This window comes from Tiliqua scincoides, chromosome 8 (assembly GCF_035046505.1).
Source record: "Tiliqua scincoides isolate rTilSci1 chromosome 8, rTilSci1.hap2, whole genome shotgun sequence".
Lineage (NCBI taxonomy): Eukaryota > Metazoa > Chordata > Lepidosauria > Squamata > Scincidae > Tiliqua > Tiliqua scincoides.
The window spans coordinates 20,162,121-20,188,069 of NC_089828.1; the positions used below are offsets into that span (position 1 = coordinate 20,162,121).

At 42.2% G+C, this 25,949-nt stretch overlaps 1 protein-coding gene across 1 annotated transcript in view; it reads right to left on the minus strand.

Annotated features, from left to right (window-relative positions):
• Nucleotides 1-220: 220 nt before the first annotated feature.
• ETFA (electron transfer flavoprotein subunit alpha) overlaps nt 221-25,949 on the minus strand; it is a 34,866-nt gene continuing 9,137 nt past the window's right edge. Inside the window, exons 5-12 of the mRNA XM_066635529.1 lie at nt 24,490-24,589; nt 22,178-22,288; nt 20,937-21,038; nt 20,257-20,325; nt 19,363-19,445; nt 11,897-11,962; nt 4,159-4,239; nt 221-495 (exon numbers count right to left, since the gene is read on the minus strand). Coding sequence (XP_066491626.1) covers nt 460-495; nt 4,159-4,239; nt 11,897-11,962; nt 19,363-19,445; nt 20,257-20,325; nt 20,937-21,038; nt 22,178-22,288; nt 24,490-24,589 — 648 coding nt within the window. The 3' untranslated portion in view covers nt 221-459. The remainder of the gene's footprint in view (nt 496-4,158; nt 4,240-11,896; nt 11,963-19,362; nt 19,446-20,256; nt 20,326-20,936; nt 21,039-22,177; nt 22,289-24,489; nt 24,590-25,949) is intronic.

Sequence of the window (25,949 nt, forward strand, 5' to 3'; positions counted from 1 at the left end):
GCTTTTATTCCAGCATTGCATCTTTTCTAGTGGCTGTTGCTGGTATCTCTTTTGCATCTCTTTTTAGACTCTGAGCCCTATGGGGACAGGGAACAAAATTGATTTATTTTTACTTTGTGAACTATTCTTGGCTGAAAAACAATATATAACTAATAATAAATGTTGGGGGGCAGGGAGTGGATAACTTACCACATTCTGAGAAAAATACAATAATCATATATTGGTTGTATATTTTATTACAGAATTAGAAAAGTGTTCAGGGAAGAGCTTGTAGCCAAATGGAAACTGAAAAGGCAAAAATAGGTATATTACAAGGCATTTGGAGACCACCCAAAATATACGTATTGGCAATAATTAATTGGTTGCCACTTTCTCAGTTTGATAAGATTTTAGATTGTTCTACATTTTCTGTCTGAAACATAAAATCACATGCATTTCAGCCAAAGCCCTTGGAAGTGTTCACTTCTTCAAAGCTGCTGTCAGCTCAGGAACAACCTGCAAACAAGATAAAAAAAAATCAGGTAAATTTCAATTATATCACAGATGCTCTAAGTCCCTCAACTCTCCTCTCCTCCATATTTCATCTCTGGATCCAGGGAGGACAGACAGCAGCAGAAATGACTTGGGTAATTGGTACTGTACCCAGAAGACAGAAATAGGATTTAATCTCTTTGGCTTTGAGAAGCAAATTAACTAAAAAAGCAGCACTAAGCAAAGCAGGATGCCCTCTATTAAAAAGGAACTGCTGGTGAAATGAGCAAAGCAAGGAAACTAAGGCAGATGGACCAACGGATTTTGCAGTGGCAATTTTAGAGAATGGTTGCCAGGGCCTTGGCACCTATGGTGGATCTGCCACTTAGCTGAACACCGATCAAGCTGCACGGTGATTCTTACTAGTCCTCAGGAAAGCAGCTATGCATGAAAACATTAGCCTGCCAACTCCACCTGAAACCTATGCTGGCCACTTGTGTAAAATATCAGTTACCTTGTCTTTCCAGGGGCCCTCGCTCAGAGAGATCCCAGATGAACTCTCGACTGATGAATATGGCCTCTCAATTATTTAAGAGATCTACATTTCCATTAGGTGGAAATAATGCGGTCGTACAAAATTTATTAAGGAAATTGTCTACATGTTGTTTCTTCCGAATGTCACTTTGTCTCCAGCTTATTAAAAGGCCTGTGTTTACTGCCAAGCCAGCAGGCATTAGTTCAGGAATGGCATTAAGTGCTGGCATGGTTTCTGCCGCCACTCCTTCGTGGATATACCAGATGCCCATGCCAGTCACACAGATTACATGCTAACAGAAGCCCAAAAAATGTAGGGGAACTGAAGCTGGGGGGGGGGGGAACGACGACAAGAAGAAAGTAATAGACAGACAAATCCAGCAACACTGGTACGCATTTTTAAATACTGAACACTTCTGCAGTGTGAAAGTAGGCTGATGACAACATTCTACGCCACTGTACAGTAGGAGCCTGGCATCTTAACTGTCTGCACAAGAAACATCTTTCAAACCAATCCTACATTCAGTGTAAATGAAATCAGTGTTTACTTCTGTTAAGATTCTGCCAAGGATAAAGCTCACTGAAAGTTTCTGGAGACAAAGCCTTGTGCATATGGCTAAAATATATAGGACGCAGTCCACTGACACTTAGCATGGTACGTGGCTACCCAACAATTGTTACCCAAAACATGCTTAGATTAAAATCTACACAGGGTTGCAGGAGACACACACTCCTGCAAGATATCGGGATGGAACTCTCTCAAAACATACCTTTCCCTTCATATGACTGTCGATCACAACTTACGCTAGTTAAGGCAATATTAACTTTGTGTTAAGCATGCATTCAGTTTATTTTGTTACATGCTTTAATTCAAATTAGGATCTGGTCAACAAGGCTTTGGGCTGGTTCAGACCCTTGCTTAGGCAGAAATAGAATTCCAAAGTGGCTGCTGGGTTGCCAAGTTATCCCCTCCTTCAAAGCCAGGAAGACTGAGGGATGACCAGCAATGACTGACTCTGAGACATGATGCACTGAGCTTGGGCTGCACTACTTCCTGTGGATATTGTGGCCAAGGAGTGTCCAGTCCCTGAGCAGCTTGGTCACACTAGTACATGCCACTCAAGTTGAAGTTGGCCGTCTGGTATAATAGATGAGTGGACATGTGCCCGTCATCTACCATGTACATAACAATGTGGGAGGCCACAGAAACCCATACTTTGAAACGTGACCATGTGAAGTGAAAATAATTGAGTGACTGAGTATGTAGGCCTTTAGGTGGACTACCCTCCTCACATCTCATTTTAGCTGTGTGATGGGAGGGGAAAACACATGTACCTCCACCATGCAAATGGATCCCCACCTACATAAGCATGCCAATCAAGCCATAGTGTGTAACATATCTAGTAGGAGTTTTGAGTTACTGTTGTTACAGAAAAGCTGATGGAGATTGATCCAACTAGATCCTCAGTTCTAGAGTTCATTTGTTGCAATCCTAAACACAGTGATTTTGTAGTAAATTTGATTGAAACCAAAAAGGTCTTCTTCAAGTAAACATCTTAAGATTGAAGTCCTGACCTTGGAAACCTGGAGGAGCTGTCCAGCACAAAGAAATTATGACTGCATACAAAAGGCAATCTTCCTTCTTAAAAAATACCACCACCACACCTCTCCTTTGGAAGGATGTCAACAGAGGTGGTGTTTGACAATCAGTTCCATCAGAAAGTAACTGGGAAAAGCACCAAGTACTGTAGACCTGGGAAAGGCAGTTGTCCTTCTTTGATGTACATGTAATAATAAAAACCCAGAATTCAGTTAGAACTAATTCTAATTGCAACTAGAAGCTTGCATCATCTTCAGAGAGAGGCACTTAGGAGCTTCTAGTTATAACTACTTAGAACTAGAACGTCCACAGATGATTCAGTTTCTAGTTTTTACTAGTTGGAACTAGTAATAACTAATTTTGGGTTTTTACTGCAACCTATACAATAACGTTCCTCAAATAACAAGCCAAAGAACACGTGTGTACCACTTAACAACAGGGATACATGCTCCAATCCCTGTTGTTATCGGATTAGGTTGTTAAGTGAACATTCAGCCCAATCTACTGCCTTTGTTGTGTAAACAGACACTCCTAGTCAGAAACTAGCTGGCTGTATAGGCTACTGGGGATAGATTGCCTCTTCTTTGCATTAAGGGTCTCTTTTTGTGCAAACAGACTACAGGCTATGGAAGTCCTTACTGCCTCATTAAGAGCCTCTTTGTTGTGCTTTGACCACTGTCATACATGCGGTCCATTGTTAAGCAGAAGGTTATTAAGTGGTGGACACCTGTAATCAATTACTTTTAATCTTGTAAAAAACACTTCTTCAACCATTTACTCTCAATGAAATCTCATCAGTTTATACTAACTGTGGTAAAACTTTTGCCTAAGAATTGATACGCAATGGGCTCTTGGTATCCCTGAGAGATCCATTCCAGGACCCCCTATGGATACCAAATTCCACGAATAATTAAATCTTTAGCTGCAGAAGCATGTCCAGCCGTGACCGAATGTAGCCAGTGTGAACAGGAGTGACTTCCAGTTGCCTCTGGGAGGCCTTCTGAAGCCCTCCAGCCATGAGCTTGGCATCCACAGATACTGAAATCCAAGGATGCTAAGCCTGTGGATAAGGAGGGCCCCGTGTGGTCTTCTAATACGTGAGGAAACAGATGAAGATAGATAACGACATTTTTCCTTTGTGACTGGCTAGCACTGTCTCCTGAAAGAATCTATCTAGATGCTAGGAGATAATGCTGGATAAAATCCTTGCCTGAAATCAGAGTTTTCAAGACCACGGTCTTTAGTGGGGCAGATTTGTGCACCTCATTAGAAGCCAATATACAAACAAACATGATGCCAGCCATTAAAGTCAGCACCCATCCCAAGTAGCTTTCCCTTGGAGTGAGGCATCAGAAATGAGTGAGACATCAGAATCCCTTGGAGTGAGGCATCAGAAATGAGGCATCAGAGATGCAAGTTATGTGAATAGTCCTACAGTGAGTGAGCCACCCTACACGTCCAAATCCCCATTTATATTCAGGAGAATGGATAGGAGCCATCCAGTCTGAATCCAAGTGTAGCTTGAACACAAAAGCTTCAGGAGCAAAGCTCACCTTAAACAAGTCTGCTACCAAACCATAGTCTGCAACCTGGAATATTGGTGCTTCTGGATCCTTGTTGATGGCTACTATAGTCTGAAAAGGGGAATGAAGGAAGACAGGTCATAGAATGTTGTTACTGAAGGCCGTGCACGGCTCTTCTCCTAGTGGCATAGGATGCAACTGTTATTCAAAAGGATGCTTTTTAAAAAAAAGTTTTTACAGCAATCACATAGATGAAAAAGATATAGGCAAAAAACCACATCTACTATGTCAATACACACATAAAACACCACAAATGCAGCAAAATTATCAGAAAGATGTAATTAAATATTGCATAATTGGGCTAACTGGGCAAAGATGCACATTTTAAAGTGATGCTCCTCTTACAACTAGCACAGAAAGAGTAACTCTCTATTCAGATTGCACAGACTGCTGGTGCTTCTTCTGCATCTTTTTAGATTGTAAGCCATTAGGGGACAGAGAACCATTTATTTAGCTATGTAAACCACTTTGTGATATTTTCTATTGAAAAGAGATACAAATTTTCTTAGGACAAACTCAAGCTCTTAAGCGCAAACAATAAAATTTAAAACATATAGATTATACCCTCAATCCCGAAAAGACCTACAATAAAATGTCAATACCATGCTATGTCAGAAAGCCACTCTCACAATACATGTAATTTTCAGAAAGCTAACAAAATGGAGTCAATTCCTGCAGATACCATCATCTCTCCTGCATATACATTCCTGTTAATTTCTATCACCTTCCTAATTTTGATCAATTGTACTATGTGTAGTAGTAGAACCTTTATTAGCATAGTCTGTACAATACTACATATGTTCCATACAGACCTGTATCTTAAACACAGTATCACTAGTGTTCACTAATCCAACTCTTAATAATAACACATTAAAAAGCTGCCATTCTCTCTACTGTGTCAGCCACCTCCATTGATAGAACAAACCGGACCTTGTCCTGATCCCTCCATCCTCCCACGTTGGTCAGAATCGAACCTATAAGCTTCAATCGTGGCTCTTCAAGAAGTGGACAATCAAAAAGTTAATGCGAAACTGTTTCTATAAGCGAAGGAGCAGAACCCTCCTTTTATCTCGGCTACCAAGATCTTTGCAGCTACCACCAAATGCCAACCCAGATTTTTTCACCAAAATTGCCCAGCAGTGTCATCACTGGATCTAAAGCAGCGGTCACCAAATTTGCGACTGCTGTCTGTCAAAAAAGTGGTCCCTGTTTGGACCACAGCTTACCATTCCAAGTCTGTACTGCATGTACTCTGAGTAGATCTGGAAATCAGGAAGCTCTGGGCAGTCGCATCTGTTGCCTGGCATCCCAGAAGTTGTGCAATAGGAAGTCTGGGCAGATGTGACTGCCCATTGTCCCAGTGCCCAGACCTACTTAGGATACATGCAGTGCGGAGGCGAAACGATAAGTTCCGCTCACAGAGCAGCGGGCTTTCCCCAAACCCCAGATTCAGCTCCCAGGCGGGGGTTTGAAAAGCCCTGAACTAAAGGATTCAGTAAAACTGGATTGTTAGTAATATTAAGAACATAAGAACAGCCCCCCTGGATCAGCCCATAGGCCCATCTAGTCCAGCTTCCTGTATCTCACAGCGGCCCACCAAATGCCCCAGAGAGCACACCTGATAACAAGAGACCTGAACCCTGGTGCCTTCCCTTGCATCTGACATAGCCCATTTCTAAAATCAGGAGGTTGCACATACACATCATGGCTTGTAACCCATAATGGATTTTTCCTCCAGAAACTTGTCCAATCCCCTTTTAAAGGCATCCAGGCCAGATGCCATCACCACATCATGTGGCAAGGAGTTCCACAGACCAACCACATGCCGAATAAAGAAATATTTTCTTTTGTCTGTCCTAACTCTCCCAACACTCAATTTTAGTGAATGTCCCCTGGTTCTGGTGTTATGTGAGAGTGTAAAGAGCATCTCTCTATCCACTTTATCCTTCCCATGCATAATTTTGTATGTCTCAATCATGTCCCCCCTCAGGAGTCTCTTTTCTAGGCTGAAGAGACCCAAATGCTGTAACCTTTCCTCATAAGGAAGGTGCCCCAGCCCAGTAATCATCTTAGTTGCCCTCTTTTGCACCTTTTCCATCTCCACTATGTCTTTTTTGAGATGTGGCGACCAGGACACAATACTCCAGGTGTGGCCTTACCATCGATTTGTACAACGGCAGTATAATATTAGCTGTTTTGTTCTCAATACCTTTTCTAATGTTCCCAAACATAGAACTGGCCTTCTTTACTTCCGCCGCACACAGGGTCAACATTTTCATCGACCTATCCACCACCACCCCAAGATCTCTCTCCTGATCTGTCACAGACAGCTCAGAAACCATTAGCCTATATGTGAAGTTTTGATTTTTTGCCCCAATGTGCATGACTTTACACTTACTGACACTGAAACACATCTGCCATTTTGCTGCCCATTCTGCCAGTTTGGAGAGATCCTTCTGGCGCTCCTCACAATCACACCTGGTCTTCACCACTCGGAAAAGTTTGGTGTCATCTGCAAACTTAGCCACCTCACTGCTCACCCCTGTCTCCAGGTCATTTATGAAGAGGTTGAAGAGCACTGGTCCCAGGACAGATCCTTGGGGCATACCGCTTTTCACCTCTCTCCATTGTGGAAATTGCCCATTGACACCCACTGTGTTTCCTGGTCTTCAACCAGGTCTCAATCCAGGAGAGGACCTGTCCTCTAATTCCCTGACTGTGGAGTTTTTTCAGTAGCCTTTGGTGAGGGACCGTGTCCAACGCCTTCTGAAAGTCCAGATATATAATGTCCACGGGTTCTCCCGCATCCACATGCCTGTTGACCTTTTCAAAGAATTCTATAAGGTTCGTGAGGCAAGACTTACCCTTACAGAAGCCATGCTGACTCTCCCTCAGCAAGGCTTGTTTGTCTATGTGTTTTGAGAGTCTATCTTTGATGAGGCATTCCGCCATCTTACCCGGTACAGATGTTAAGCTGACTGGCCTATAGTTTCCCGGGTCCCCCCTCTTTCCCTTTTTAAAGATTACACTGATGACCTTCCCCTGAATAACATAATTAAACTTTAGGTTCACCAAATGTGCCCAAAATCTTCTGTCTGTTACCTGCACCCCCTCCTGAACCAGTCCCACCCCCATTCCACCCTCCCCCTGCATGAACCCCCCCAACATCCCCATGCTGCCTGCTGCTCATCTTTCTAGCAGCGGTGGCTTGGGCCTCCTTGGCAGCACTGGTGCACACTGCAGGCCTCCCACTAGCACTCTGGGTGCTGTGAGCATGTCATAAGGCACGTTTGGACACCCAGCACTGACATCTGTCTTAATGAAGAGTTCTAAAAACCTTGCTTACCCCTACACCAATGGTTCCCAAGCTTACCTGGGTCAAGGCGACCCCACAGCCTCTTCTTCCTGGCTCAGCCAGGTGCTGTCATCTTGGAACCTGCAAGATTTTGTGAGATCCAAGATAGCAGTGCTTGGGAGAACAGGGAGGAGAGGCAACCAGAGACATCCTGGAGTGTCCCTGTGAATATGCCACATCCTATGGCAGTGGTTCCCAAACCTTTTTGACTGGCAGTTCCTTTGTCCTACTGGGCCATTAGCCATGGTTCCCCATAAGGGCTACAATTCTATACTCTGTATAGGGGAGTAGGTTTTTCACACTGATTCTGGGGCTCCCTGGCTGGTTTCTGCAATTCCCCTGGGAGCCATGCTCACAGTTCGGGAACCGCTGCCCTAAGGTATTGCGACACACTCTTTGGGAAGACCTGCCCTACACCAACAAGCATTGGTCCATTTAACACTAAAGTATCACATACTCTTATGGACAGATTTCCCTGAAAATAACTTTTTAAAAATCACAATAATATTCATATGCCAGTTGCATTACCAATAATCAACTAGAATTTTACTAGAACCTAATTTAATATCCTTAAAAAGGAAATTTGTTTTCACTTCATAATGGGGGGAGGGGGAGAGAGAGCGCAAAGATAGTCCATTCTTTACAAAAAAAACAACCTAGTTTTCTACCTTGTCCTAAGTACAAATAAATTATACATTTTGCTTGCAGAAGGCTTCACAGACTACTTTTGAAACATCCTGAAGTGTTCAAGTTCACAATGGCAGATAATTCACAGCGTGGGTTGGTGGAAAATCCACTCAGGAGACTGTTGCCATGGTTACGAGGGGATTTTTTTTAAAAGCATTTTTATACAAATCTCATCTGTCTGAGTAAATATAGAATCTGCCTAGTGTTGATAAATACAGAAGTAGGGCACAGTTCAGGTACAAGTAAAATAAACTTTACGTGCTTGAAAAAAGGGATGCAGATTAAATGGGGCAATATTGAGAAAAATGCTCCAACAAAACATGTACTTTGCTTATTTAGATTTGTGAACTTTCATTGAATAGTGGTGTAAAACATAACAATTTCTTTTAAAACACAAACATGTGTGAGCACACACAGAGGGGGATGAGCTGAAATAACAGCAAACTAAGCAGTAAGGTCAATTTTATTTTAAACCACCAAACCAAAAAAAGTTAGTATAGTAAAGAAGGTTCCCCACCCCCAAAAAACTAGTTTCATTCTTGATTTTTTAATTGTGAATTGATTATTGTCCATCCATCCCCCCGCCAAGCAACCACTACCACCACTACTAAGCAATCACTACTACCAATCACATACAACTGACACAAGTTAAGGTTAAATTCAAGGGTGTTTTCCATCCAAGGTGAGTTATTTTAGCAAAATATAAATAATGAGTATAAATAATGCCAATTTGTCATTTAGTTTAAGCCAGTGTTTCTCAACCAGTAGCACCTGAGGTGGTGCCATGTGGGACACCCAGACACCTGCCATCCAGCGGTGAAACCAGTGACACAACACAACAAACAGGTGGGCAGAGCTACAAAGCATGATTTTCACATGCTCAGAAAAGCCCTCCCATTCATCCTGAGCCTCTTACTGGTGTTTGTCACTTCGTATCTGGCCTCCCAACCTGGAAGTAACTGATGATAACATTATCATTGGTTACTTCCAATAGGTGGACCATGCAAAGTGGTATGGTGATGGACAAATTTTGAGAAACACTGATTTAAGCTATTTTTTGTGACTCGCTAGGAAGTATGAATGTTGCAATATAACCCTAACCATTACTAAGTATTGATGGAAGTGATTTCTTTCTCCAGGGACAAAGCCATTCAAAGACAAGTACGTTATTTTAGGGGGTGTTTGGCATGGAACACCGTATGACTATTCTCCTGGAGGTAACCTATTGCTTAGATTAGAAATAAAGGTGGCTACCTTACCCAGTTCCCACAAACCCTTTCCTAATTTACTATTTAACAGCACACAGACCACAATTTAAGGAGCACTGTGATGAACTGCAACATCCCTGTACTGCATTCTCTTCGGTCTAACTAAACAGCGAAACCTGGTCAAACTGCAAGCATCATGACAACAGCATCAAAACAAAATGTTCTTTTTTGTAGTTTTTAAAATTTAATTAAGCACCACCAGATGGATACTCCCTCACAGTGTCATCTGTGTGAAACCCAAGGGGAGGGGATGCAGCTCAGTGGCACAGCACCTGCTCTGTATGCAGAAGATCCCAGGTTCTTGCCATCTTCAGGCAGGGCTGGGAAAGGTTCTTGACCAAAACCCGGAGAGCCACTGTCCACGAGTGCAGATGATGTATGTCTATCAACCTTAAACATAAAACAGCTTCCAGTGTTGATCCCTAACATCTTCTCATTAGTGTCATGATCTTGGATTTCATGTATGAGCTATTTTTAAATGTTATAGTGCACTCCTTCCCAAGGAAGTTGCTGAAATGTACTTGTCCATAGTGGTGCACAAAGCAGCACCCATGAAACACCCCTCACCTACTTACATCAACCTACTGCAGTTAATTGAAAGAGAACAAGATTCGTTTAAATCAGGGGTCTCCAAACTTTTTGGCCAGAGAGCCGCATTAAATATCTGGCATAGTGTGGAGGGCCAGAAAAAAATTAAAAATAGAATTTAAATAAATAAAATAGAGATAGAACTTAGATGAGTGAACAAATGAATGAATGGGCTCATTCATTCAACCTCTCTGGCCCTCAGAACACCCTCCAGACACAATCAGAGCACAGTTCCGGTCATGTTCAGTTGAGTGGGCCAGAGGCTTTCAGGGGACAAGAGGTTGGCCGCGGGCCGGAAAGAGGCTTGCTGCGGGCCGCATCTGGCCCGCGGGCCAGGGTTTGGAGACACCTGATTTAAATCATTGGTTGGCAACCTTTGCCAGCTTAGGGGCCAGACGTTCAGTAATTACATCCAGAAATTTCATTATGAAGTTCAAACATTCAGTGATGACATCATCACATCATTGCCAAACTTCTGGGTTGCTGAGCTTCACACTGTGCAATTCCCACCTATCTGCTGTGCTCTGGAGTCCGACCTCCAGCCTTGGGGAGTGCCACAGACGCATTCCCAAGTATGAGTTCCATCAGATAGTTGGCAATGGCCTTGGGAATGCAGACCAGATAACTCTGGTTGTCAGGCCAGATTCAGCAGATTCACCAACCCATGATTTAAATGATACATCTTCTATACACAAAGCCAAAGCAATGCCCAAGGACTATGCTTTTCAGCAGCTTCTCCACAAGGGTTATAACATTTTAGATTTGCTCTTATGTGAAATCCAAGACTGATGAGATAGTTAAGAGGTACCACTGAAAGACATCTTACACCAGGAAGAGGCAAGTCAACATTATGACTGCGTGGCAACATTGGTGGGAACTTGTCAGCAGCCTGCTCAAGGGGATGTGTAACAAATCTGCCCTGAATCTGCACTATCCAGTTGCTGAAACTAGGTCCTAAAAAGCATAGCATCCTACTGCACAGACTTAGCTATTTGGTTAAGTGGCTCAGCAATTCTTTGGGGAGCTTCTTAAAGGACAACAGAATATAATTTGACTCTAAAAGTTCAGTGAGAAAAAAAGAGAAGAGCATGATGAGGAAGATGGAAAAGAAACATGGAATGAGGCACAACAGTTTCTTCAGTAGAAATCTAAGTTCAAAACATTTGCACATTAAACTGCTTTAAACCCAACCTCCTGAAAAGGCAGGAGAGGATCTCATTTTAAAAACACTGCAAACACCTTGCTCTGGCGGTAAACATATATGATCTTGGACAGAGCAATTCTCATGTCAGCTGAAACATTTCAGCTACTAATGAGTTAAGCCTTTTAAAGTTTCATTATTTTATACTAGGTTTCCATTTGAATGGCTAAATGCCAGAACATCAAAGGCGTTTTTACTTTATGGAGTAGTAAGTCCATAATTCAAATTGCACATTGTTATGCATGAATTCATGTGTCAGATTCTGAAATATATGAACATGGAACTACTGTATAGGATTCTAATATGGGCTGTTTTGTTTCAGTTATAAATTCAGCCTGTTTCTAACAAACGGTTTCTTGGTCAGCAACTGATGTATTTCAGATAGTTGCCCTATTAATGCACCATTGCACATATTTACTATGAAGTAGGGTATTGACGATTCATTTTCTGGAACAAGATTAATCTGCAATCCTCAGACATTTTTAAAATGATGAAAAACACCAAGAGGAAGTTTGTCACCATTCCCCACCCCCATTACCAATTAACTTCTTCAACCCACAAGACCATTCCTCTTCAGATCAGTTTTTATCCCCTGCTTAAGAACTGTACCTTGCTGTCTTTCATCCCAGCTAGATGTTGGATTGCTCCAGATATTCCAACTGCAATATACAGTTCCTGAAACAGAAAAGAACAAACACTTCAGAGAACATTCCAGCCTGAAATAAACATTTTGCAAATTAGTATGGCAAGCAGATCTCTACGGCTCTGTCAACATGATGCTTCTCTAAATCCTTCTGGGAGAAGTCAGTGCTGCAAGTCATGTTGCCTGCCTCATCCATGAGATCACCATCATTTAAAAGTTATCAACAACAACATGGGGGACAGCTATGTCACACTGACTCTTGCTCCACTGTGACTCCATGGTGGGAAGTGACAAAGGGAAGGTCCATGGTTTGGTGGTATAACACATACTATGCACACAGAATGTTCCAGATTCCATTTGAGCGAGACAGACTATTTTTTGTCTGACAGTAAAAGATATGGTGAGTATATGCATGTCTTGTTCAATTCCCCCTCCTCCCCCAAAAAACCCTCAGAGGCCCAGTGATTTCAGGGGGCACACAGGGATATTTCTCACTGACAAGATATTGTTTTTCCTGGTCACTCAAACTCAGAGCCTCGCCCCTGCCTTATCAGACTTGGTGATCGTCATGGATGACTTTGTTGCTTCAAGGTTTCTAAAGTACTCAGCTGCTATCAAAGAAGAGTGACAGCCTGCTTCTCAACAGAGTGGATTGCTGGGCACCTTTTGCACTTGTGCTTTTGCTATTCGCCTACCAATTCATGGTGCTGATCTCTAAAACATGCTTAGAAACATACATTCGAGACTTCCCGCTAAGGTGGGTAAATCTTCTGTTTACCATCACACTTAAAGATCAACCAAGAGCACCCTCTTCAACACCATCTGTCTGGCAGGTCCAAACAGCAAAGGCAACCAAAAAGGTGGTATTAGCAGCTGTCCAGCTGTAGGAGAGCTGCAAATCTCCACTGAGATTTCTTGGGATAAGGAAGGCACCAGGGGCCAGAGAGTGTTGGAGACAAGCATTTCTCTGGGCATGGGACAAATTTTAAACACTCACAACCCAAAAGAAAATTTCTGTTTTGAAAAGGGGTGGGGGGAGATGGAGAAATCAACCTAGCTGAAACTATAGCTTCTTTACAACCCTTTGTTCAAGTTCTTTATGTCTCCTTTCCCTGATATGTATCTATAACCAGGTATGGCACAAGAGGACTAAGGCATGCACATAAATTACTTATAAATGAGGGACAAACCAGGTTTCACATGCAGATGGTGCAGTAACTCAAAAGGTCTGAGATTTAATTCCTGGCATCTCTAGGTAGGGCTAGAAAAGATTCTCATGTGAAAAAGCTGCTGCCGGGTAGCATACACAGTACTGAGTGAGATGGACCAATAGACAGACTCAGGATGCAACCGATTCACAGGTTCACATTTGCATACGCCGAAGCAAGTGGGCTGTTCTCTGGTGACTGTGACAAGGAAGCTGCAGCCCTTCTCACAGCCTTGAAGCTGCAGAGGAAGGCAGGAAAATTCTGCAGCTGCACAATGATCCCTGCCTCTCCAAGACTAAGAGAAACACTAAGAGGTGTCTGGCCACTGCATTGCCAAGGAACTTGAAATACCTGAACAGCACAGGGTTAAGCCAATGGGCCCACAATCAACTCCTCAGGTCTGCCACTGAAGAGGGTAGGGGAAGTTTCCTCAACCCTGCATTAGCAAGCTATCTGGACATTGCAAGGGCAAGTCAAACAGGCCCCCATCAACTCTGCAAGCTTATCAATAGTACCTCTTTGACAGGTCAGAAATTATTGCAGCCAATGCCAGCACCTTAGCCTTTGAAAGCATGGCAGTAGTGACAGTAACAAGCAGTTCCTGTTGAATTTCCCGTAAGAAATGCGCTAGCCTACAACAAAGTTTATTTGGTTGTTGTGATGGTAAGAACCAGGACAACACTTCAGTGGGAAAACCAGCAGTAAAGATGGCCAGGCCAGGAAAATATCTTCAAAGCTATGAAGATTGAAGATTAACGCCACTCTGGCCACATGACTATCAATCCTTGTGGAGAGCAGGTTAACAGTATAAAGATTCTGCAGAGCTCCCACCTGTGCTATGGTACAAAGGCAATAAGAAACAGCAGGAGTGTCCTCTGAGCAATGAAAGATACTTCTGTTGTTTCTCATCTTCTCCAAATCACGGCGCAAATAAAAGACGACTACTCCATCTTGCTTCCCCAGGCCATTTTGTGACAGCAGATTTAAAGGCCAGGCCATTGCTTGTGATTTCCCCTCTCCTACAATGCTTTCCTTGACCTTTAACCTGTTCCATCCCAAGGTGTACAAACCTTGCAAAAATTTCCTATCAGACACTGGATTTTTTCTCTCTGCAGAAACTCTTGGTAATAAGAGACACCCTGATTTCAAGTATATGATTAAAAGCAATTAAGCCACCTTAATAAAATTGCCTTTATTTATTTATTTAAAAAAGAAGTGTATATTTAGGCACCTATCTTGCATAAGAAGAAATGGCTCAAATTCCAACCATTCAAGATCTTCATGTTACTAAATAGTCCATCAGGTCAAACAGTTTCATCCCTTTCTAATCCTTTTCACTTTAAGAACTTATATGGGGCTTTGATCAACTAGGGCACGTGATTACTCTTAAGAAGCATGCTTAGGGTGTCTGCTTGAGTGCAGGGCCATACAGCATTTCCTTCTGCTCTCTTGGGAGCAGCACATCAATTGCTTTCAGCTAAATGCACTCTCATATGAATATTTTAGTACAATTTAATGTTTCTGCACCAACCCCTGAGGAGCAGAGCATCAATTTGAGAACACAGTTCTCTTGGAGTTAAAAGCCACATTGGATAATGCAGGATGAAAGGGGCCGTCAGTATTCAGCTTTTTAGCAAGTCAAAAATAGTCTGAAAATTCAGTCCTGGCTGCAAACAAACAGCTCTTTGAAGTTTGTGGCACAAGAGCAACTTTTCAACACTGCTGAATTCTCAGAGAAAATGTTCCAGGCAGTTTCTCAATCATGGCAATTTTTCTACTAAACTGATAATTACCTCCCGAACAGCATTGATGTGGCAAAATCCTATGCAAGTCTATTCAGTAATGAGTCCCACTGAGTTCAATTAGATTTACTCCCAGATATATAGAATTGTAGCCTTAAGTAATTTATATCTCAGCAGCACACCTGCTGGTCTGTTAATAAAATAAGCACACACCACCAAAGGAATGTTGGAATGGACTATCACAATAACATATTTTCAATGTAAAATATGTTTAAATTTATCCCTAGTTCTCAAGCATGGATGGAAAAACATACATGAAATATACATAAAAATAAGCTCAAGTTTCACCTTATTCTGAAAGTAGCAATTCATGCTACAATTCACTTTGATCTCTAGTTCACATGCCAGCAAAGTAATTGTGCCAGGCAGGAGCAGGTACATACACTATATTCACTCATTCACACACCAATCTCGTACCCATGGCAATGTGAGCAAAGCACTGTGTGCACTGGCTTCTTCTGAGCAAGAAAGATTCCAAGCACCCAGGTTACACTCTACCATATTATGCAACTAGTATAACATTCTGCATGTTATACAACAAATGTTGTGCATGCATCTATGCAGGGAGAACTGCCAGCTGGGCAAGCACGTGCACCATCGCCAAGACTAAAGGAGTGTCTCAATGAAACTACTGAAAGAGCGTGACCAGGGCTGGCCCATCCAAGAGTCAGATAGAGGCAATTAGTGGGTGGTACAACACCTGCTTCTATCTACCTATCCATCCTGTCACTCCTACTTGAATTTGAAAGGGGGGGGTTCACAGCAGAAGAGGAAATGTGGAGAGGAGTGTGGGCTGATCCAAGGAGACAAAGGAGTGGCAGAGGCCGCTGGCATGCCACCAGGTAAAGGGGGCAGCATTTGGTGTACTACCTCAGGTCTTGGGCTGGCCCTGCTCTTGCCAAAGTTACAAAGGCATACTGACCCATACAAATGATAATTCATTCATTATCCATTAAGAATATTTATACCGGTGGAGCCTGTTTAACCGTGGATTTTTCATCTGGCTCAACGCGGGTCCCCCGGACCTGCACTGAGCCAGCTCCACCTGGGCCTTCTGAAGAGGACCAGAGCTGTGCTGCCTCTGCAGGCTCTGCCCACTGTCTCTGCAAGCTTCAAAATGGCCCGGAGAGGCAAAAAACACCACTTCTGGTTTCCTGAGGAAAATGGGCTTCCTTGGGCCTCAGAATGCCTTACATGGCAAAAAAAGTCACTTCCAGTTTCCCTCAGGAGTAACTTCCCTCAAAAGTGGTTTTTTTTTGCCTCTCTGGACCATTCCGAAGCCCATAGGGGCAGCAGGCGGACACTCTGTGGGTTTCAGAAAGCCTTCCAGAGGGGACCGGAGCACTGCTCTGGTCCCCTTTGGAGAGAGAAAGGGGCCAAAAATCACGGATTTGATTATCCGTGATTTTCTGTATCAGTGAGGGGGCCAAGAACAGATACCCTGCAGATACAGAGATCCCACCTGTATGCAGTTTTTCAACAGAAGGAGTTTCCAAAGTGGTTCACATAGTAAAATAAATAAATAAATAAATGGTTTCCTGCCCCCTAAGGGATCACAATGTAAAAAAAAAAATACAAAAGAGACACCAGCAACCACCACTGGAAAAGACGTCATGCTGGGGTGAAAAAGGACAGCTGTTCTCCCCCAGCTAAATATAAGACGACACTACTTTGAAAGGTTCCAGTTAGCAAGAGTTAGCAGTTAGCAAGCAGAAACATCTAGCTATGCTGAACTGACTGCTATTCCAACACAATGCCTACACTGGAGCCTATGTAAGCACTGATGTAACCAGCTCTGTGACAAATGAAAACCCTTCAGTATTATACTTGTATAAGTGAGCCTATTCATATCTTGTTTCCAACAAATCCTGTATCATGTAGCAGTTAGGAACAAAGCCACACTTGCGATGGTCGCTATACTCAACAAAAGTGGCAAAGTCCAGATTCTGCTTGTGATGCTTAAGGTTGAGGTGTTGCACCTGGTGGGGAACATGTATTTGCTGGTACAGTCATACATAGGTTCAAATTTAACTTGTGTGTGACTTTAAATTCTGCAACTATGATGAAACCCAGCATTTCAAATAACTTTCCTATTGAACTAGGGCTTTTTTTCTTCCTAGTCAATGAAGAACAAATGTTTTTTATGTTCTACTTCTAAGAACGTTCCCAAAGGACTAAGTTTCAAATTGAACGCGCTTCTAACATATCTGAACAAACTGGCCATTTGTTCACGTAGCGAGATGAGTGCATTTCAAGGAAGGTTCTGTTGCACTTGAAGGAATTCAGTAGGTTGTGGGGTTTCCTACAGAGGTCTGCAACAAACCAGCTTCCAAGCCTGTAGTTAGCAGAGGAACATTTCTCTTTTTTAAAAAGTCACAGGCTGGAAGCAAAGATTGGTCTTGAAATCAAAAGGTACAGCGAACCTTCAATTTAACTGACTGATGGGGGGAAGGAGTGTCTGTTAATGCCAATATGCCATTAAATCCAAATGCATTTATGACAATGCACACAAGCATGTGCAAAAATATGAGTAGTTTTTAAAGAAGCAGAGAGCGTCTCTTTTTTCCAAAGCCTGTTAAAATGAAGTCCATTAAACCAAGAGCATTGTCCAATTAAAAAACAAACACCAAAAAAGGCTAAGTCTGCCTCCCTTTCAGCTCATTACCACTGCCACCTCCCAGTCATTAGTAGAGAATAAGCAGCATCAATCAAAAACCCCTTCACCCCGTCTCAAAACCTACCCAAGATCCAGCCCAATTCCCCACTGGGTCTGTTCAGAAGTCTATAAATAGATTCATAAAAGCATCCATAACAAATCCTCTCTCCCACCATCAACACCATAGGCACAGAAGGGTAGCCCACTCTGCTTGCTCCTTAGATCTCAACATTCATCTGAGCATCTATAACTAGAGAGATGGGCCTAAGTGCCAAACAGAATTCAATGCTAAGTCTTCAGGGAAAGTGAAATTTACTTCAGTTATCTGGTTTCTTTGTTGTACAACCTGCATAAGAGTTTCACTTTTATCGGCCACTACAATAAATTCATGCTAAGCTACCAGTAAGCCTCAACAGCAACAGTCAAATTCTGTAAAGAGACAACATGTGCTGTTCTGCAGGCTAATTTTTTCCCCTATTCCAGTATGAACTGTGACCCTTGTATCCAGAAATCCCAACTTTTATTAGGAGTCAACAACCTCTACTTTATTATTAAGATGGTTCTACACTTACCAGACCCTAAATGAGACAGCATCTATTTGCACCTCTTATTTTCTGCAGCATGCATCCGGTCAAGCTCCTGGAATCTTAGGCATGCAAGGGATCAATAATGATTTCTTAGGAGCCAAAAACACCAGCTACTAGAACGTACAATTTCTTTCTAAACATACTTTGCAGCAAGTCATAGGCTTACGTAATAATGGTAAACTGCCCAATCCTACCTAAATACCTACATGGTGATGCAGCAGCACTAACATGGGCGACACTACATGCCACAAGGGATTTCGACTGCTAGAGGTCTCTTTGGGGTAAGGGGACATTTGTGCCCTTGCCCCAGGGTAAGCCCCAGCAGCCGCAACAGGTCAACTTGGTCCTGCACCAGCAATAACTCCTGCAATTTGTCATAACTCCTGATCCGTCATAGCTCCTGATATATATTTGTCATATATTTGTCATAACTCCTGATCCATGCAGATCCACTGCTTCGTGTAGGCGGATAATGCCCAGGAAGGGGGACGGAATTCGGTGTGTACTGCCACTTAACACATACACCTCTTGGGCCTAATCCACTCACCCTGCCCCATCTCCTTTTGCCCTCCCCCTGCGTCAGGTTTACCTGCTCCAGCGAGCTTCTATAACTCCACTGGCACAAGTGATGAAATATTAAAGAGTTAGGCAATATGAAGATGCTATTGGGCAATATAAAGATGCTACAGCTAGGCTCAGTGTCTTTTTTTTTTTTTTTTGCTTTAAATGTGTATGCTTTAAGCTAGGAGACAGCAAGAGATTCCATTACTTTTACTTTCCTCCATTCATCCCACATGACAGCACAAAGTATTTCCCACATTTCTGTCACAAAGTATTCAAATCAGGTTAGGTCTGCTTTGAGAAGCCACACCTATGCCACATATTCTGTGGGTGATGATAGTCACTTATGACAGATTTCACTTAGTCTAGTGTGATGACACCATACACAGAAGGGTAAAGATGACAGCAAGACCTATAGCTTTCACAAGAAAAGGCATCACAAAAAGACAGGAAAAAGAGTCATGGTGATCACAGAGCAATGATAGTGGGGGGAGGCATGTAAAGGGGGGGGGGAGGAATCTAGCAGGTCACATCCAGCCTGGAGACTATGAAATGATTATAGCTGTATTAAGAAACTATTTCAGTGGTATCTACTACAAGAATCATTTGAATACTTACCGGTGCTACAATTTTGCCTGTCTGCCCAACCTGCATGTCATTGGGTACAAAACCTGCATCAACAGCTGCACGAGATGCACCAACTAGAAGCAAGAAAAAGTCTTTTAAAAATCTAAGAAACACTGCAGAGTGCTATTAATGTAATACCACTATATTCTAATAAAGGCATGTTCTGGTATCCCCGTTGTTAAATGAAACTGCTGATAACCAAGGATGCTCCCCCTGCCCTACAGAGGAGAGTGGAACTGAACTCCCCTCACCTCTGGAGGCTTTCTGATGCCCACAGTGGCTGCACACAACTGCCCGCAACTGCTGTAGGCCTCAGAATGGTCAAAAAACGCTAGTTCCAGTTTTCAGAGGGACATTTTTAATGCCTTATAAGGCATTAGAAGGTCCAGGGGGAAACCAGAAGTAGTGTTTTCAGGCTTTTCAGTCATTCTGAGGCCCATGGCAGCAGCACACAGCCTCTGTGGGCCTCAGAAGACTCTGGAGGCAAGGGAAGCCCAGCTCCACTCGCCTCCAGAGGAGGCATGCCGGGGGGGGGGGGTGCCCCACAAATCCAATCCTTGGTATTTGAAACTGCGGATATGGGATCCACAGATATGGGGCTCCCTGTACTTTTCATTGAAAACACTGGAAGTTAAACACCACTGCAACATGATTTACAATCTACATGGTTTTCTATTTACTCACAAAAGCCACCAATTACAAACATCATATCAAGCAAAATATAATGGCATTCAGTCCAATTTTACAATCTAAAAGACAAGTCAAATTTTCGTTTGCCAGCCCAGTCCCTCTACCTGCCAAGATGGCAGCAACCCCAACTAGATGATCAAGCCTTTTGTCCATGTCACAAGTGTTTTGAAAACCAATAATTAAAGCACTCTTTACCTGCAGCATGCAACTGGTCTGCAAGATCATACAACAGTTTAAAATTGTCTCCACTTTTCAAGCCTCGCCCTGAAAAAACAAGAGATTGTGTTTGTTTAAGTTTCAAGAAATCTCAGTGGTGTACACACTCCACACAAGCTCTATCAGGCACATGCAGGCATTCCAGTCAACATCAGAGGTTCCACTGCACAGACTGCAGACTTCTATGAATCTTAAGAGTCATCTGCTTTGATTAATGGGAGTGTTTCTACTTCATCACAAAGAATTACTCTTGTATTTATCCACACTGTAAACAGATAAACTGAGTGAAGCTGCACTCCCCCTACTGGCTTGACAATGATGGTTCTCAAGTTGGAAAGTAGAGATCTTATTGCCACTATATGGTCTTGTTAGTGCAGATGTAATAAATTAGATACAATATTGCACTACTGCATATCTCCTGCAGAAACTTTAAAAGGAGGTTATTCTCAAAACCAACATTTTGTAAGAATTCATTTAATTGCTAATAAAAGATAACACACCACATTTCTTACTGGATACGTATTCATTTTCCAGCTACCAGCAACAGATTGTAAGACAGAGCTTTTCAGGCAATCATACCAAGAATTGCATCTTTTCTACTTTATTGGAACTTTGCTACTGAAATTCAACCCAATGCCAGTCCATTGGCCAATACTTACCACCTGACACGACGACTTTGGCACTAGTCAATTCTGGCCGATCGCTTTTCGTTAGCTTCTGCTCAATCCACTCCGACAGACCAGCTGGCGAAGAAGCCGATACTGTTTGCATCAAAAACCATAAAGAAGACGTTCTGTAAGTTTCCCAAGCTTTGTAAGAGGAGTCCCAAGCCAAAACTCTGTGCCACGAGTGAATTCTTATCAACTACTATTCTTAGTAGTCCATCTTATACTTTTGCTGAAACAAAAAAATGTATGTTGAAAATATACTTTATACCAGCAGTTCCCAAACTGGATTGTGACCCAATTTTTGTTGGGTTGTGAAACTGACAGGACAGATTAGGCTATAAGCATCAAGAGTTAAACAAGCTGCTACTTGGGGGGAAACACTGCTGCCCATTATAGCCATGGCATTTATAACTCAGGCCTCTGGGAACCAATTCTTTACACATTTGATTAAAGGGGGAAAGGGCCAGAAAACCTGAAATAAACCCAGGATTTTAAAAATCACGATGAGTAAAAACAGAGAATATTCTCTTTAAACGCTGTGTGAGAATGGAGAGAAGGAACGGGTAGCAAAGTACTCTTCTCTTGTGTGAAGTTAAACTATGCAAGGATAGTTACAGGGAAGTTATCCCTGTGCAAGGATAGAGCATACTGAGGCGATAAGGAGGTTTTCTGTTTTTCAGGGAGGCACACATGCGCCCTCTCCCATGGAGGACGGAAGCACAGGCAGTGGACCTGGCAGGGCCAGCCCCGGGGATGTACAATAAGGGGAGAGAAGCAGTAAATACTTTGCATAGTGCTTACGTTATATCTCCCCACCACTGCTACCTTCCAGATGTATGTAATAATTCCAATTTACAAAAAATGCCTGTGAATGGATGCTTCTTTATATAAATTAAAGTTATTTAGCTACATCAATGCAATATATAGTCCTGCGTAAAAACACTTTTGTGTTTTAGGAGGCTTTTCACTAGGACTTGCATCTGTTTACCCAAAATAAGTTTTCTTTTGTGTTAATATAGCCTTATATTTAACTCTTGCCAAAACCGCTTCAAGCATTGGAAAACAGTGTACCAAGGTGGCATGATAATCTGAAGGTGACGAAGAGCAGGCAGCAATCCATGCACAGAGGCTAAACAAGACATGCAAATCCACCAAGTGCCTTCTGAGACAACAATGCTTTTAATCAGATTACAGTTTGAGCAAAGAAGGACAAAGGGTATCCAAACACTCACCTTTTTCTAAACTAGCGCTACCACCACTGGCTGATGCAGCCTCAAAGGAAGTCCCTCTTACGGAGAATACCTTCACTTTCTCATCACACTTCACAGTGCAAAGGGCATTTCCTACCCACACACAAAAAAAATCACTTGGTCTTTGAAAACAAGTCTACAAACTCCAATAAACTACTGCTCTTAGCAGAAGACAGTTACGGCTGTTGCTCAGACAAATACAGGTGGGTATCAGTACCCACAGATTTACCTCACTGCTGATGCTGGAACCACAGATAGCCCCCACCGCAGACCCCCCCCCCCAGACGCAAATGGAACCTTGTTCTGGTCGTGACTGGGATTTTCTGAGCCTCGAGAGGCCATGTGCTATCGTGAGCAGCCACTCCAAGGCTCAGAATACCACCCAGAGCGATTTTAACAAGAAATTGCATTAAAATCACTCCAGGTGGCATTCTAAGTCTCGGAGAGGCCGCACACGGTGGTGCACAGCCTCTTTGAGGCTCAGAAGGGCTCCTGACATGCCATGTTTGGAGCCCAGGTAGGCTGAAAATCATGATTATTTGCGATTTTTGGTGTCCGTGAGGGGTCCAAGAATGGATCCCTGTGGATACAAAGGCACTACCTGTATTATCTTCAGGCAGACAAATTTAAAAGGTTCAAAGACTCACTTGAAATATTCCACATTTCTTAGGTGTCACAGCAGAATTATCCAGCATGCCAATACAGAATTCTGCTTTTATATTAGCCTTTCCTAATTGCGGCAAATTTTCTCTTGCGCATTTGAATGGCACAAAACATTCTTGTTATCAGATAATTTATTAGAATTACTTCAGCAATATTCTACTATTGTGACCCTAGACAGAAGTGCCTGCTGTTTGAGCACGTGGACACCAGTCCCCAAAGAAGAGGATTTTAGACAGTACTTCAATTCCAACACTACACCAAATGATGGTTTATGCTAGCCAGAGTTAAGAAGTAAAACCATGGTCTGAACTTTCAAATGTTCAATACACCATGATTTTTAGAGCTGACTGTGTTTTCCACCTGCTTAGCACTCCACAATTTGCTCCCATCTCCCTGTGCAGCAGCCACTTGAAGCACAGCAACAGCCGCAATTGCAGTTTGTCAACAGTTTAATAACTTCAGTGTTACAGCAATGAGATATAGTAGCTTGCTGAATGCCATCCAGTGGCAAGGCATGGATCTTTAAGTCCCATATATTTGTTCTCAAGAAAGTGTTCATTAGACCTGGACAAATCTGAACCAAATCTGTAAAATTACATTTACCCTAGTAAGTAAAATGCAAAAACAACGTATGGGGAAAAAAACCACAATGAAAATATGCAACATTGTGATTGAAAAAAAATGGAGGAAGCAGTCAATTCCCAGTGCTCTTAAAGGGACAAGTTTAGTGAGCAGGGGGAATGGTTAGAGTGCATCAATGCAGGGGCAGTTTTGAGACACATTCTCATGGATCCTACATACAGCATAGGGCTTATAGTTTGCAAATCAGGATCAGAATTTGTGTTGGTGGTGGGCAAATGGAGGAAAGAGCATTTGGGCCCAGACTATTTAGGTATTCAACATTAAACCAAGATTTACAACTTTGCATCTGAATGCAACCTGTGAATATAGTTCTTTTTACTTTTATTTTTACTGCAACTGATGAAGAGATTGGAAAAATAGATACTGAAAAGAAGAAATATGTTGTTGGTAATTGAAAAAAAGAAGTGCAAATGATTCCACAATAGGAATCATTAGACCTTAACCTAAACACAAGCCATCAATCTCTGAAAGCAGGAGTACACTGAAAAAGGAAAGGAAACCCTACCATAACAAATTTAAAAGAAACAAAAGCTAATGCTTTCATATCCAAATTAAATTATGGAATCAGACAAGCATGATGAGGCTAGACAAACAAGGGCTGCAAAATAATTAGGGAAAGTCAATTAAATATCACAAATAATCTTATCAATGTCTCCCTAACTAAGAAAAATAATCCTATGGATTGCTGAAATCAGAACTAATGCAACCCATATTAAATAAAGAGAATTATCTGAATGGCTTACATTTTGCAAAATCTTATCAAAAGTCCATTAACAGAAATATAATACATTTGAAAAACATCAGCCAATTCTGTTAATTAAGAAGCTCTATCTGGTTTCACAAGACTTTGAACTACAATCCTATAGAACTAGGAGTGATTCTATTAGTCGTGTCAGAAAAGCAGTTTCCTCATTTCTTGGTTGCCAAAGTGATTTTGGACTCACTCCCACTGACCACTGCACCTCCAAACTGCAGTGACACAGACTCACCTGCATAAATAGTCCTCACAAAAGTGTCAGGTGACTTAATTTCAATTATGTCCGAGACAGGAGCAACATCAAGCTTAGCTGCCACTCTGGGAAGAAGACTCTAAATGTTTAACAAATAAGCAAACAGATACTGCTTACAATCAGAACTGCAAATAAAACTTTTCATGCTCTCCATCATAAAAATCAATTTGGAAATGAAATGAAGCCATCCAGAGATAAGGCAGACATTTGTACATATTTTGGAGCTCACCAGGAATGCAGAAATACATTTGTTTGTAATTCAAAATAAATACAGTAGAACCTCTTTAAGTTGACCACCCAAGGGACTGGAGAAATTGGTCAACCATAGGGAGGTGGTCAACATACGGGAAAAAAGGCATTTAAATATTATCGTGTTTAGCTCCCAGGACAACAAATGCAAGGCCAAGTTATTATTTAGATTGGATTTTTAAAACGTTTTATTGTAAATATCAATGAGAATTTATCCTCTTGCGATGCTTACTATTTATATCATCTATATCAAGAGACAGAGAATAAACAGCCCATAATCAGTGTTTAAAAAAACCTCTGAAAATTCATAAGCTTAAAAAAAAATTGTTAAGTTAAAAAAAATACTTGGTTTCATAGTAGACAGGCAGACCAATGCAATCCCTTGCCAGCCCATAGCATGTAGCATGTTATATAGCCCCAACAGCTACAAAAAAAAACAACACTTTTTTACTTAGGCTGCCTGGCCTCCACTGGGTCTCATCAGATTCACTATATGCCAGAAGATGTTTGATACAGTCCCTCACTAAAAGCTGTTGAGAAAACTCCACAGTCTGGGAATAAGAGGTCAAGTCCTCGCATGGATTGGGAACTGGTTGAGGACCAGGAAACAGAGAGTGGGTGTCAATGGGCAATTGACCAAAAAAGTGGAGAGAGGTAGAAAGTGGAGTGCCTCAAGGATCTGACCTGGAAACAGGGATAAGCAGGGAGGTGGACAAGTTTGTGGATGACACTAAACTTTTCTGAGTGGTGAAGACCAGAAGGGATTGTGAAGTGCTCCAGAAGGATCTGTCCAAACCGGGAGAATAGGCAGCAAAATAGCAGTTGTGTTTCAATATAAGTGTAAAGTAATGCACTGGTGATGGGAACCAAAGTGAAAGGACAGTGGCTTCACTATGCACAAGCAACCTCATGTCCCTCACAACTTGGTACATGTCCAGGTACAATCGGCAGCTGGTGCAGGTCTGTTGGCTATGTGCAGTGTGCCCACCTATAAAAACCCTTTCGCACTCACGCTAGCAGACATAGGGGAGGGATTGTCATGTGGCTTCTTGCTTTTCCAAGATGGGACAAACCAGACAAAACACAGGCCGACAGTATCACGTTCAGTGGGCAACTCACGGAGGGTAAATTAATACTCTGTGCAATGGTCAAAGTGGTCAAGATACAACTTACGAAGGTGGTCAATATAG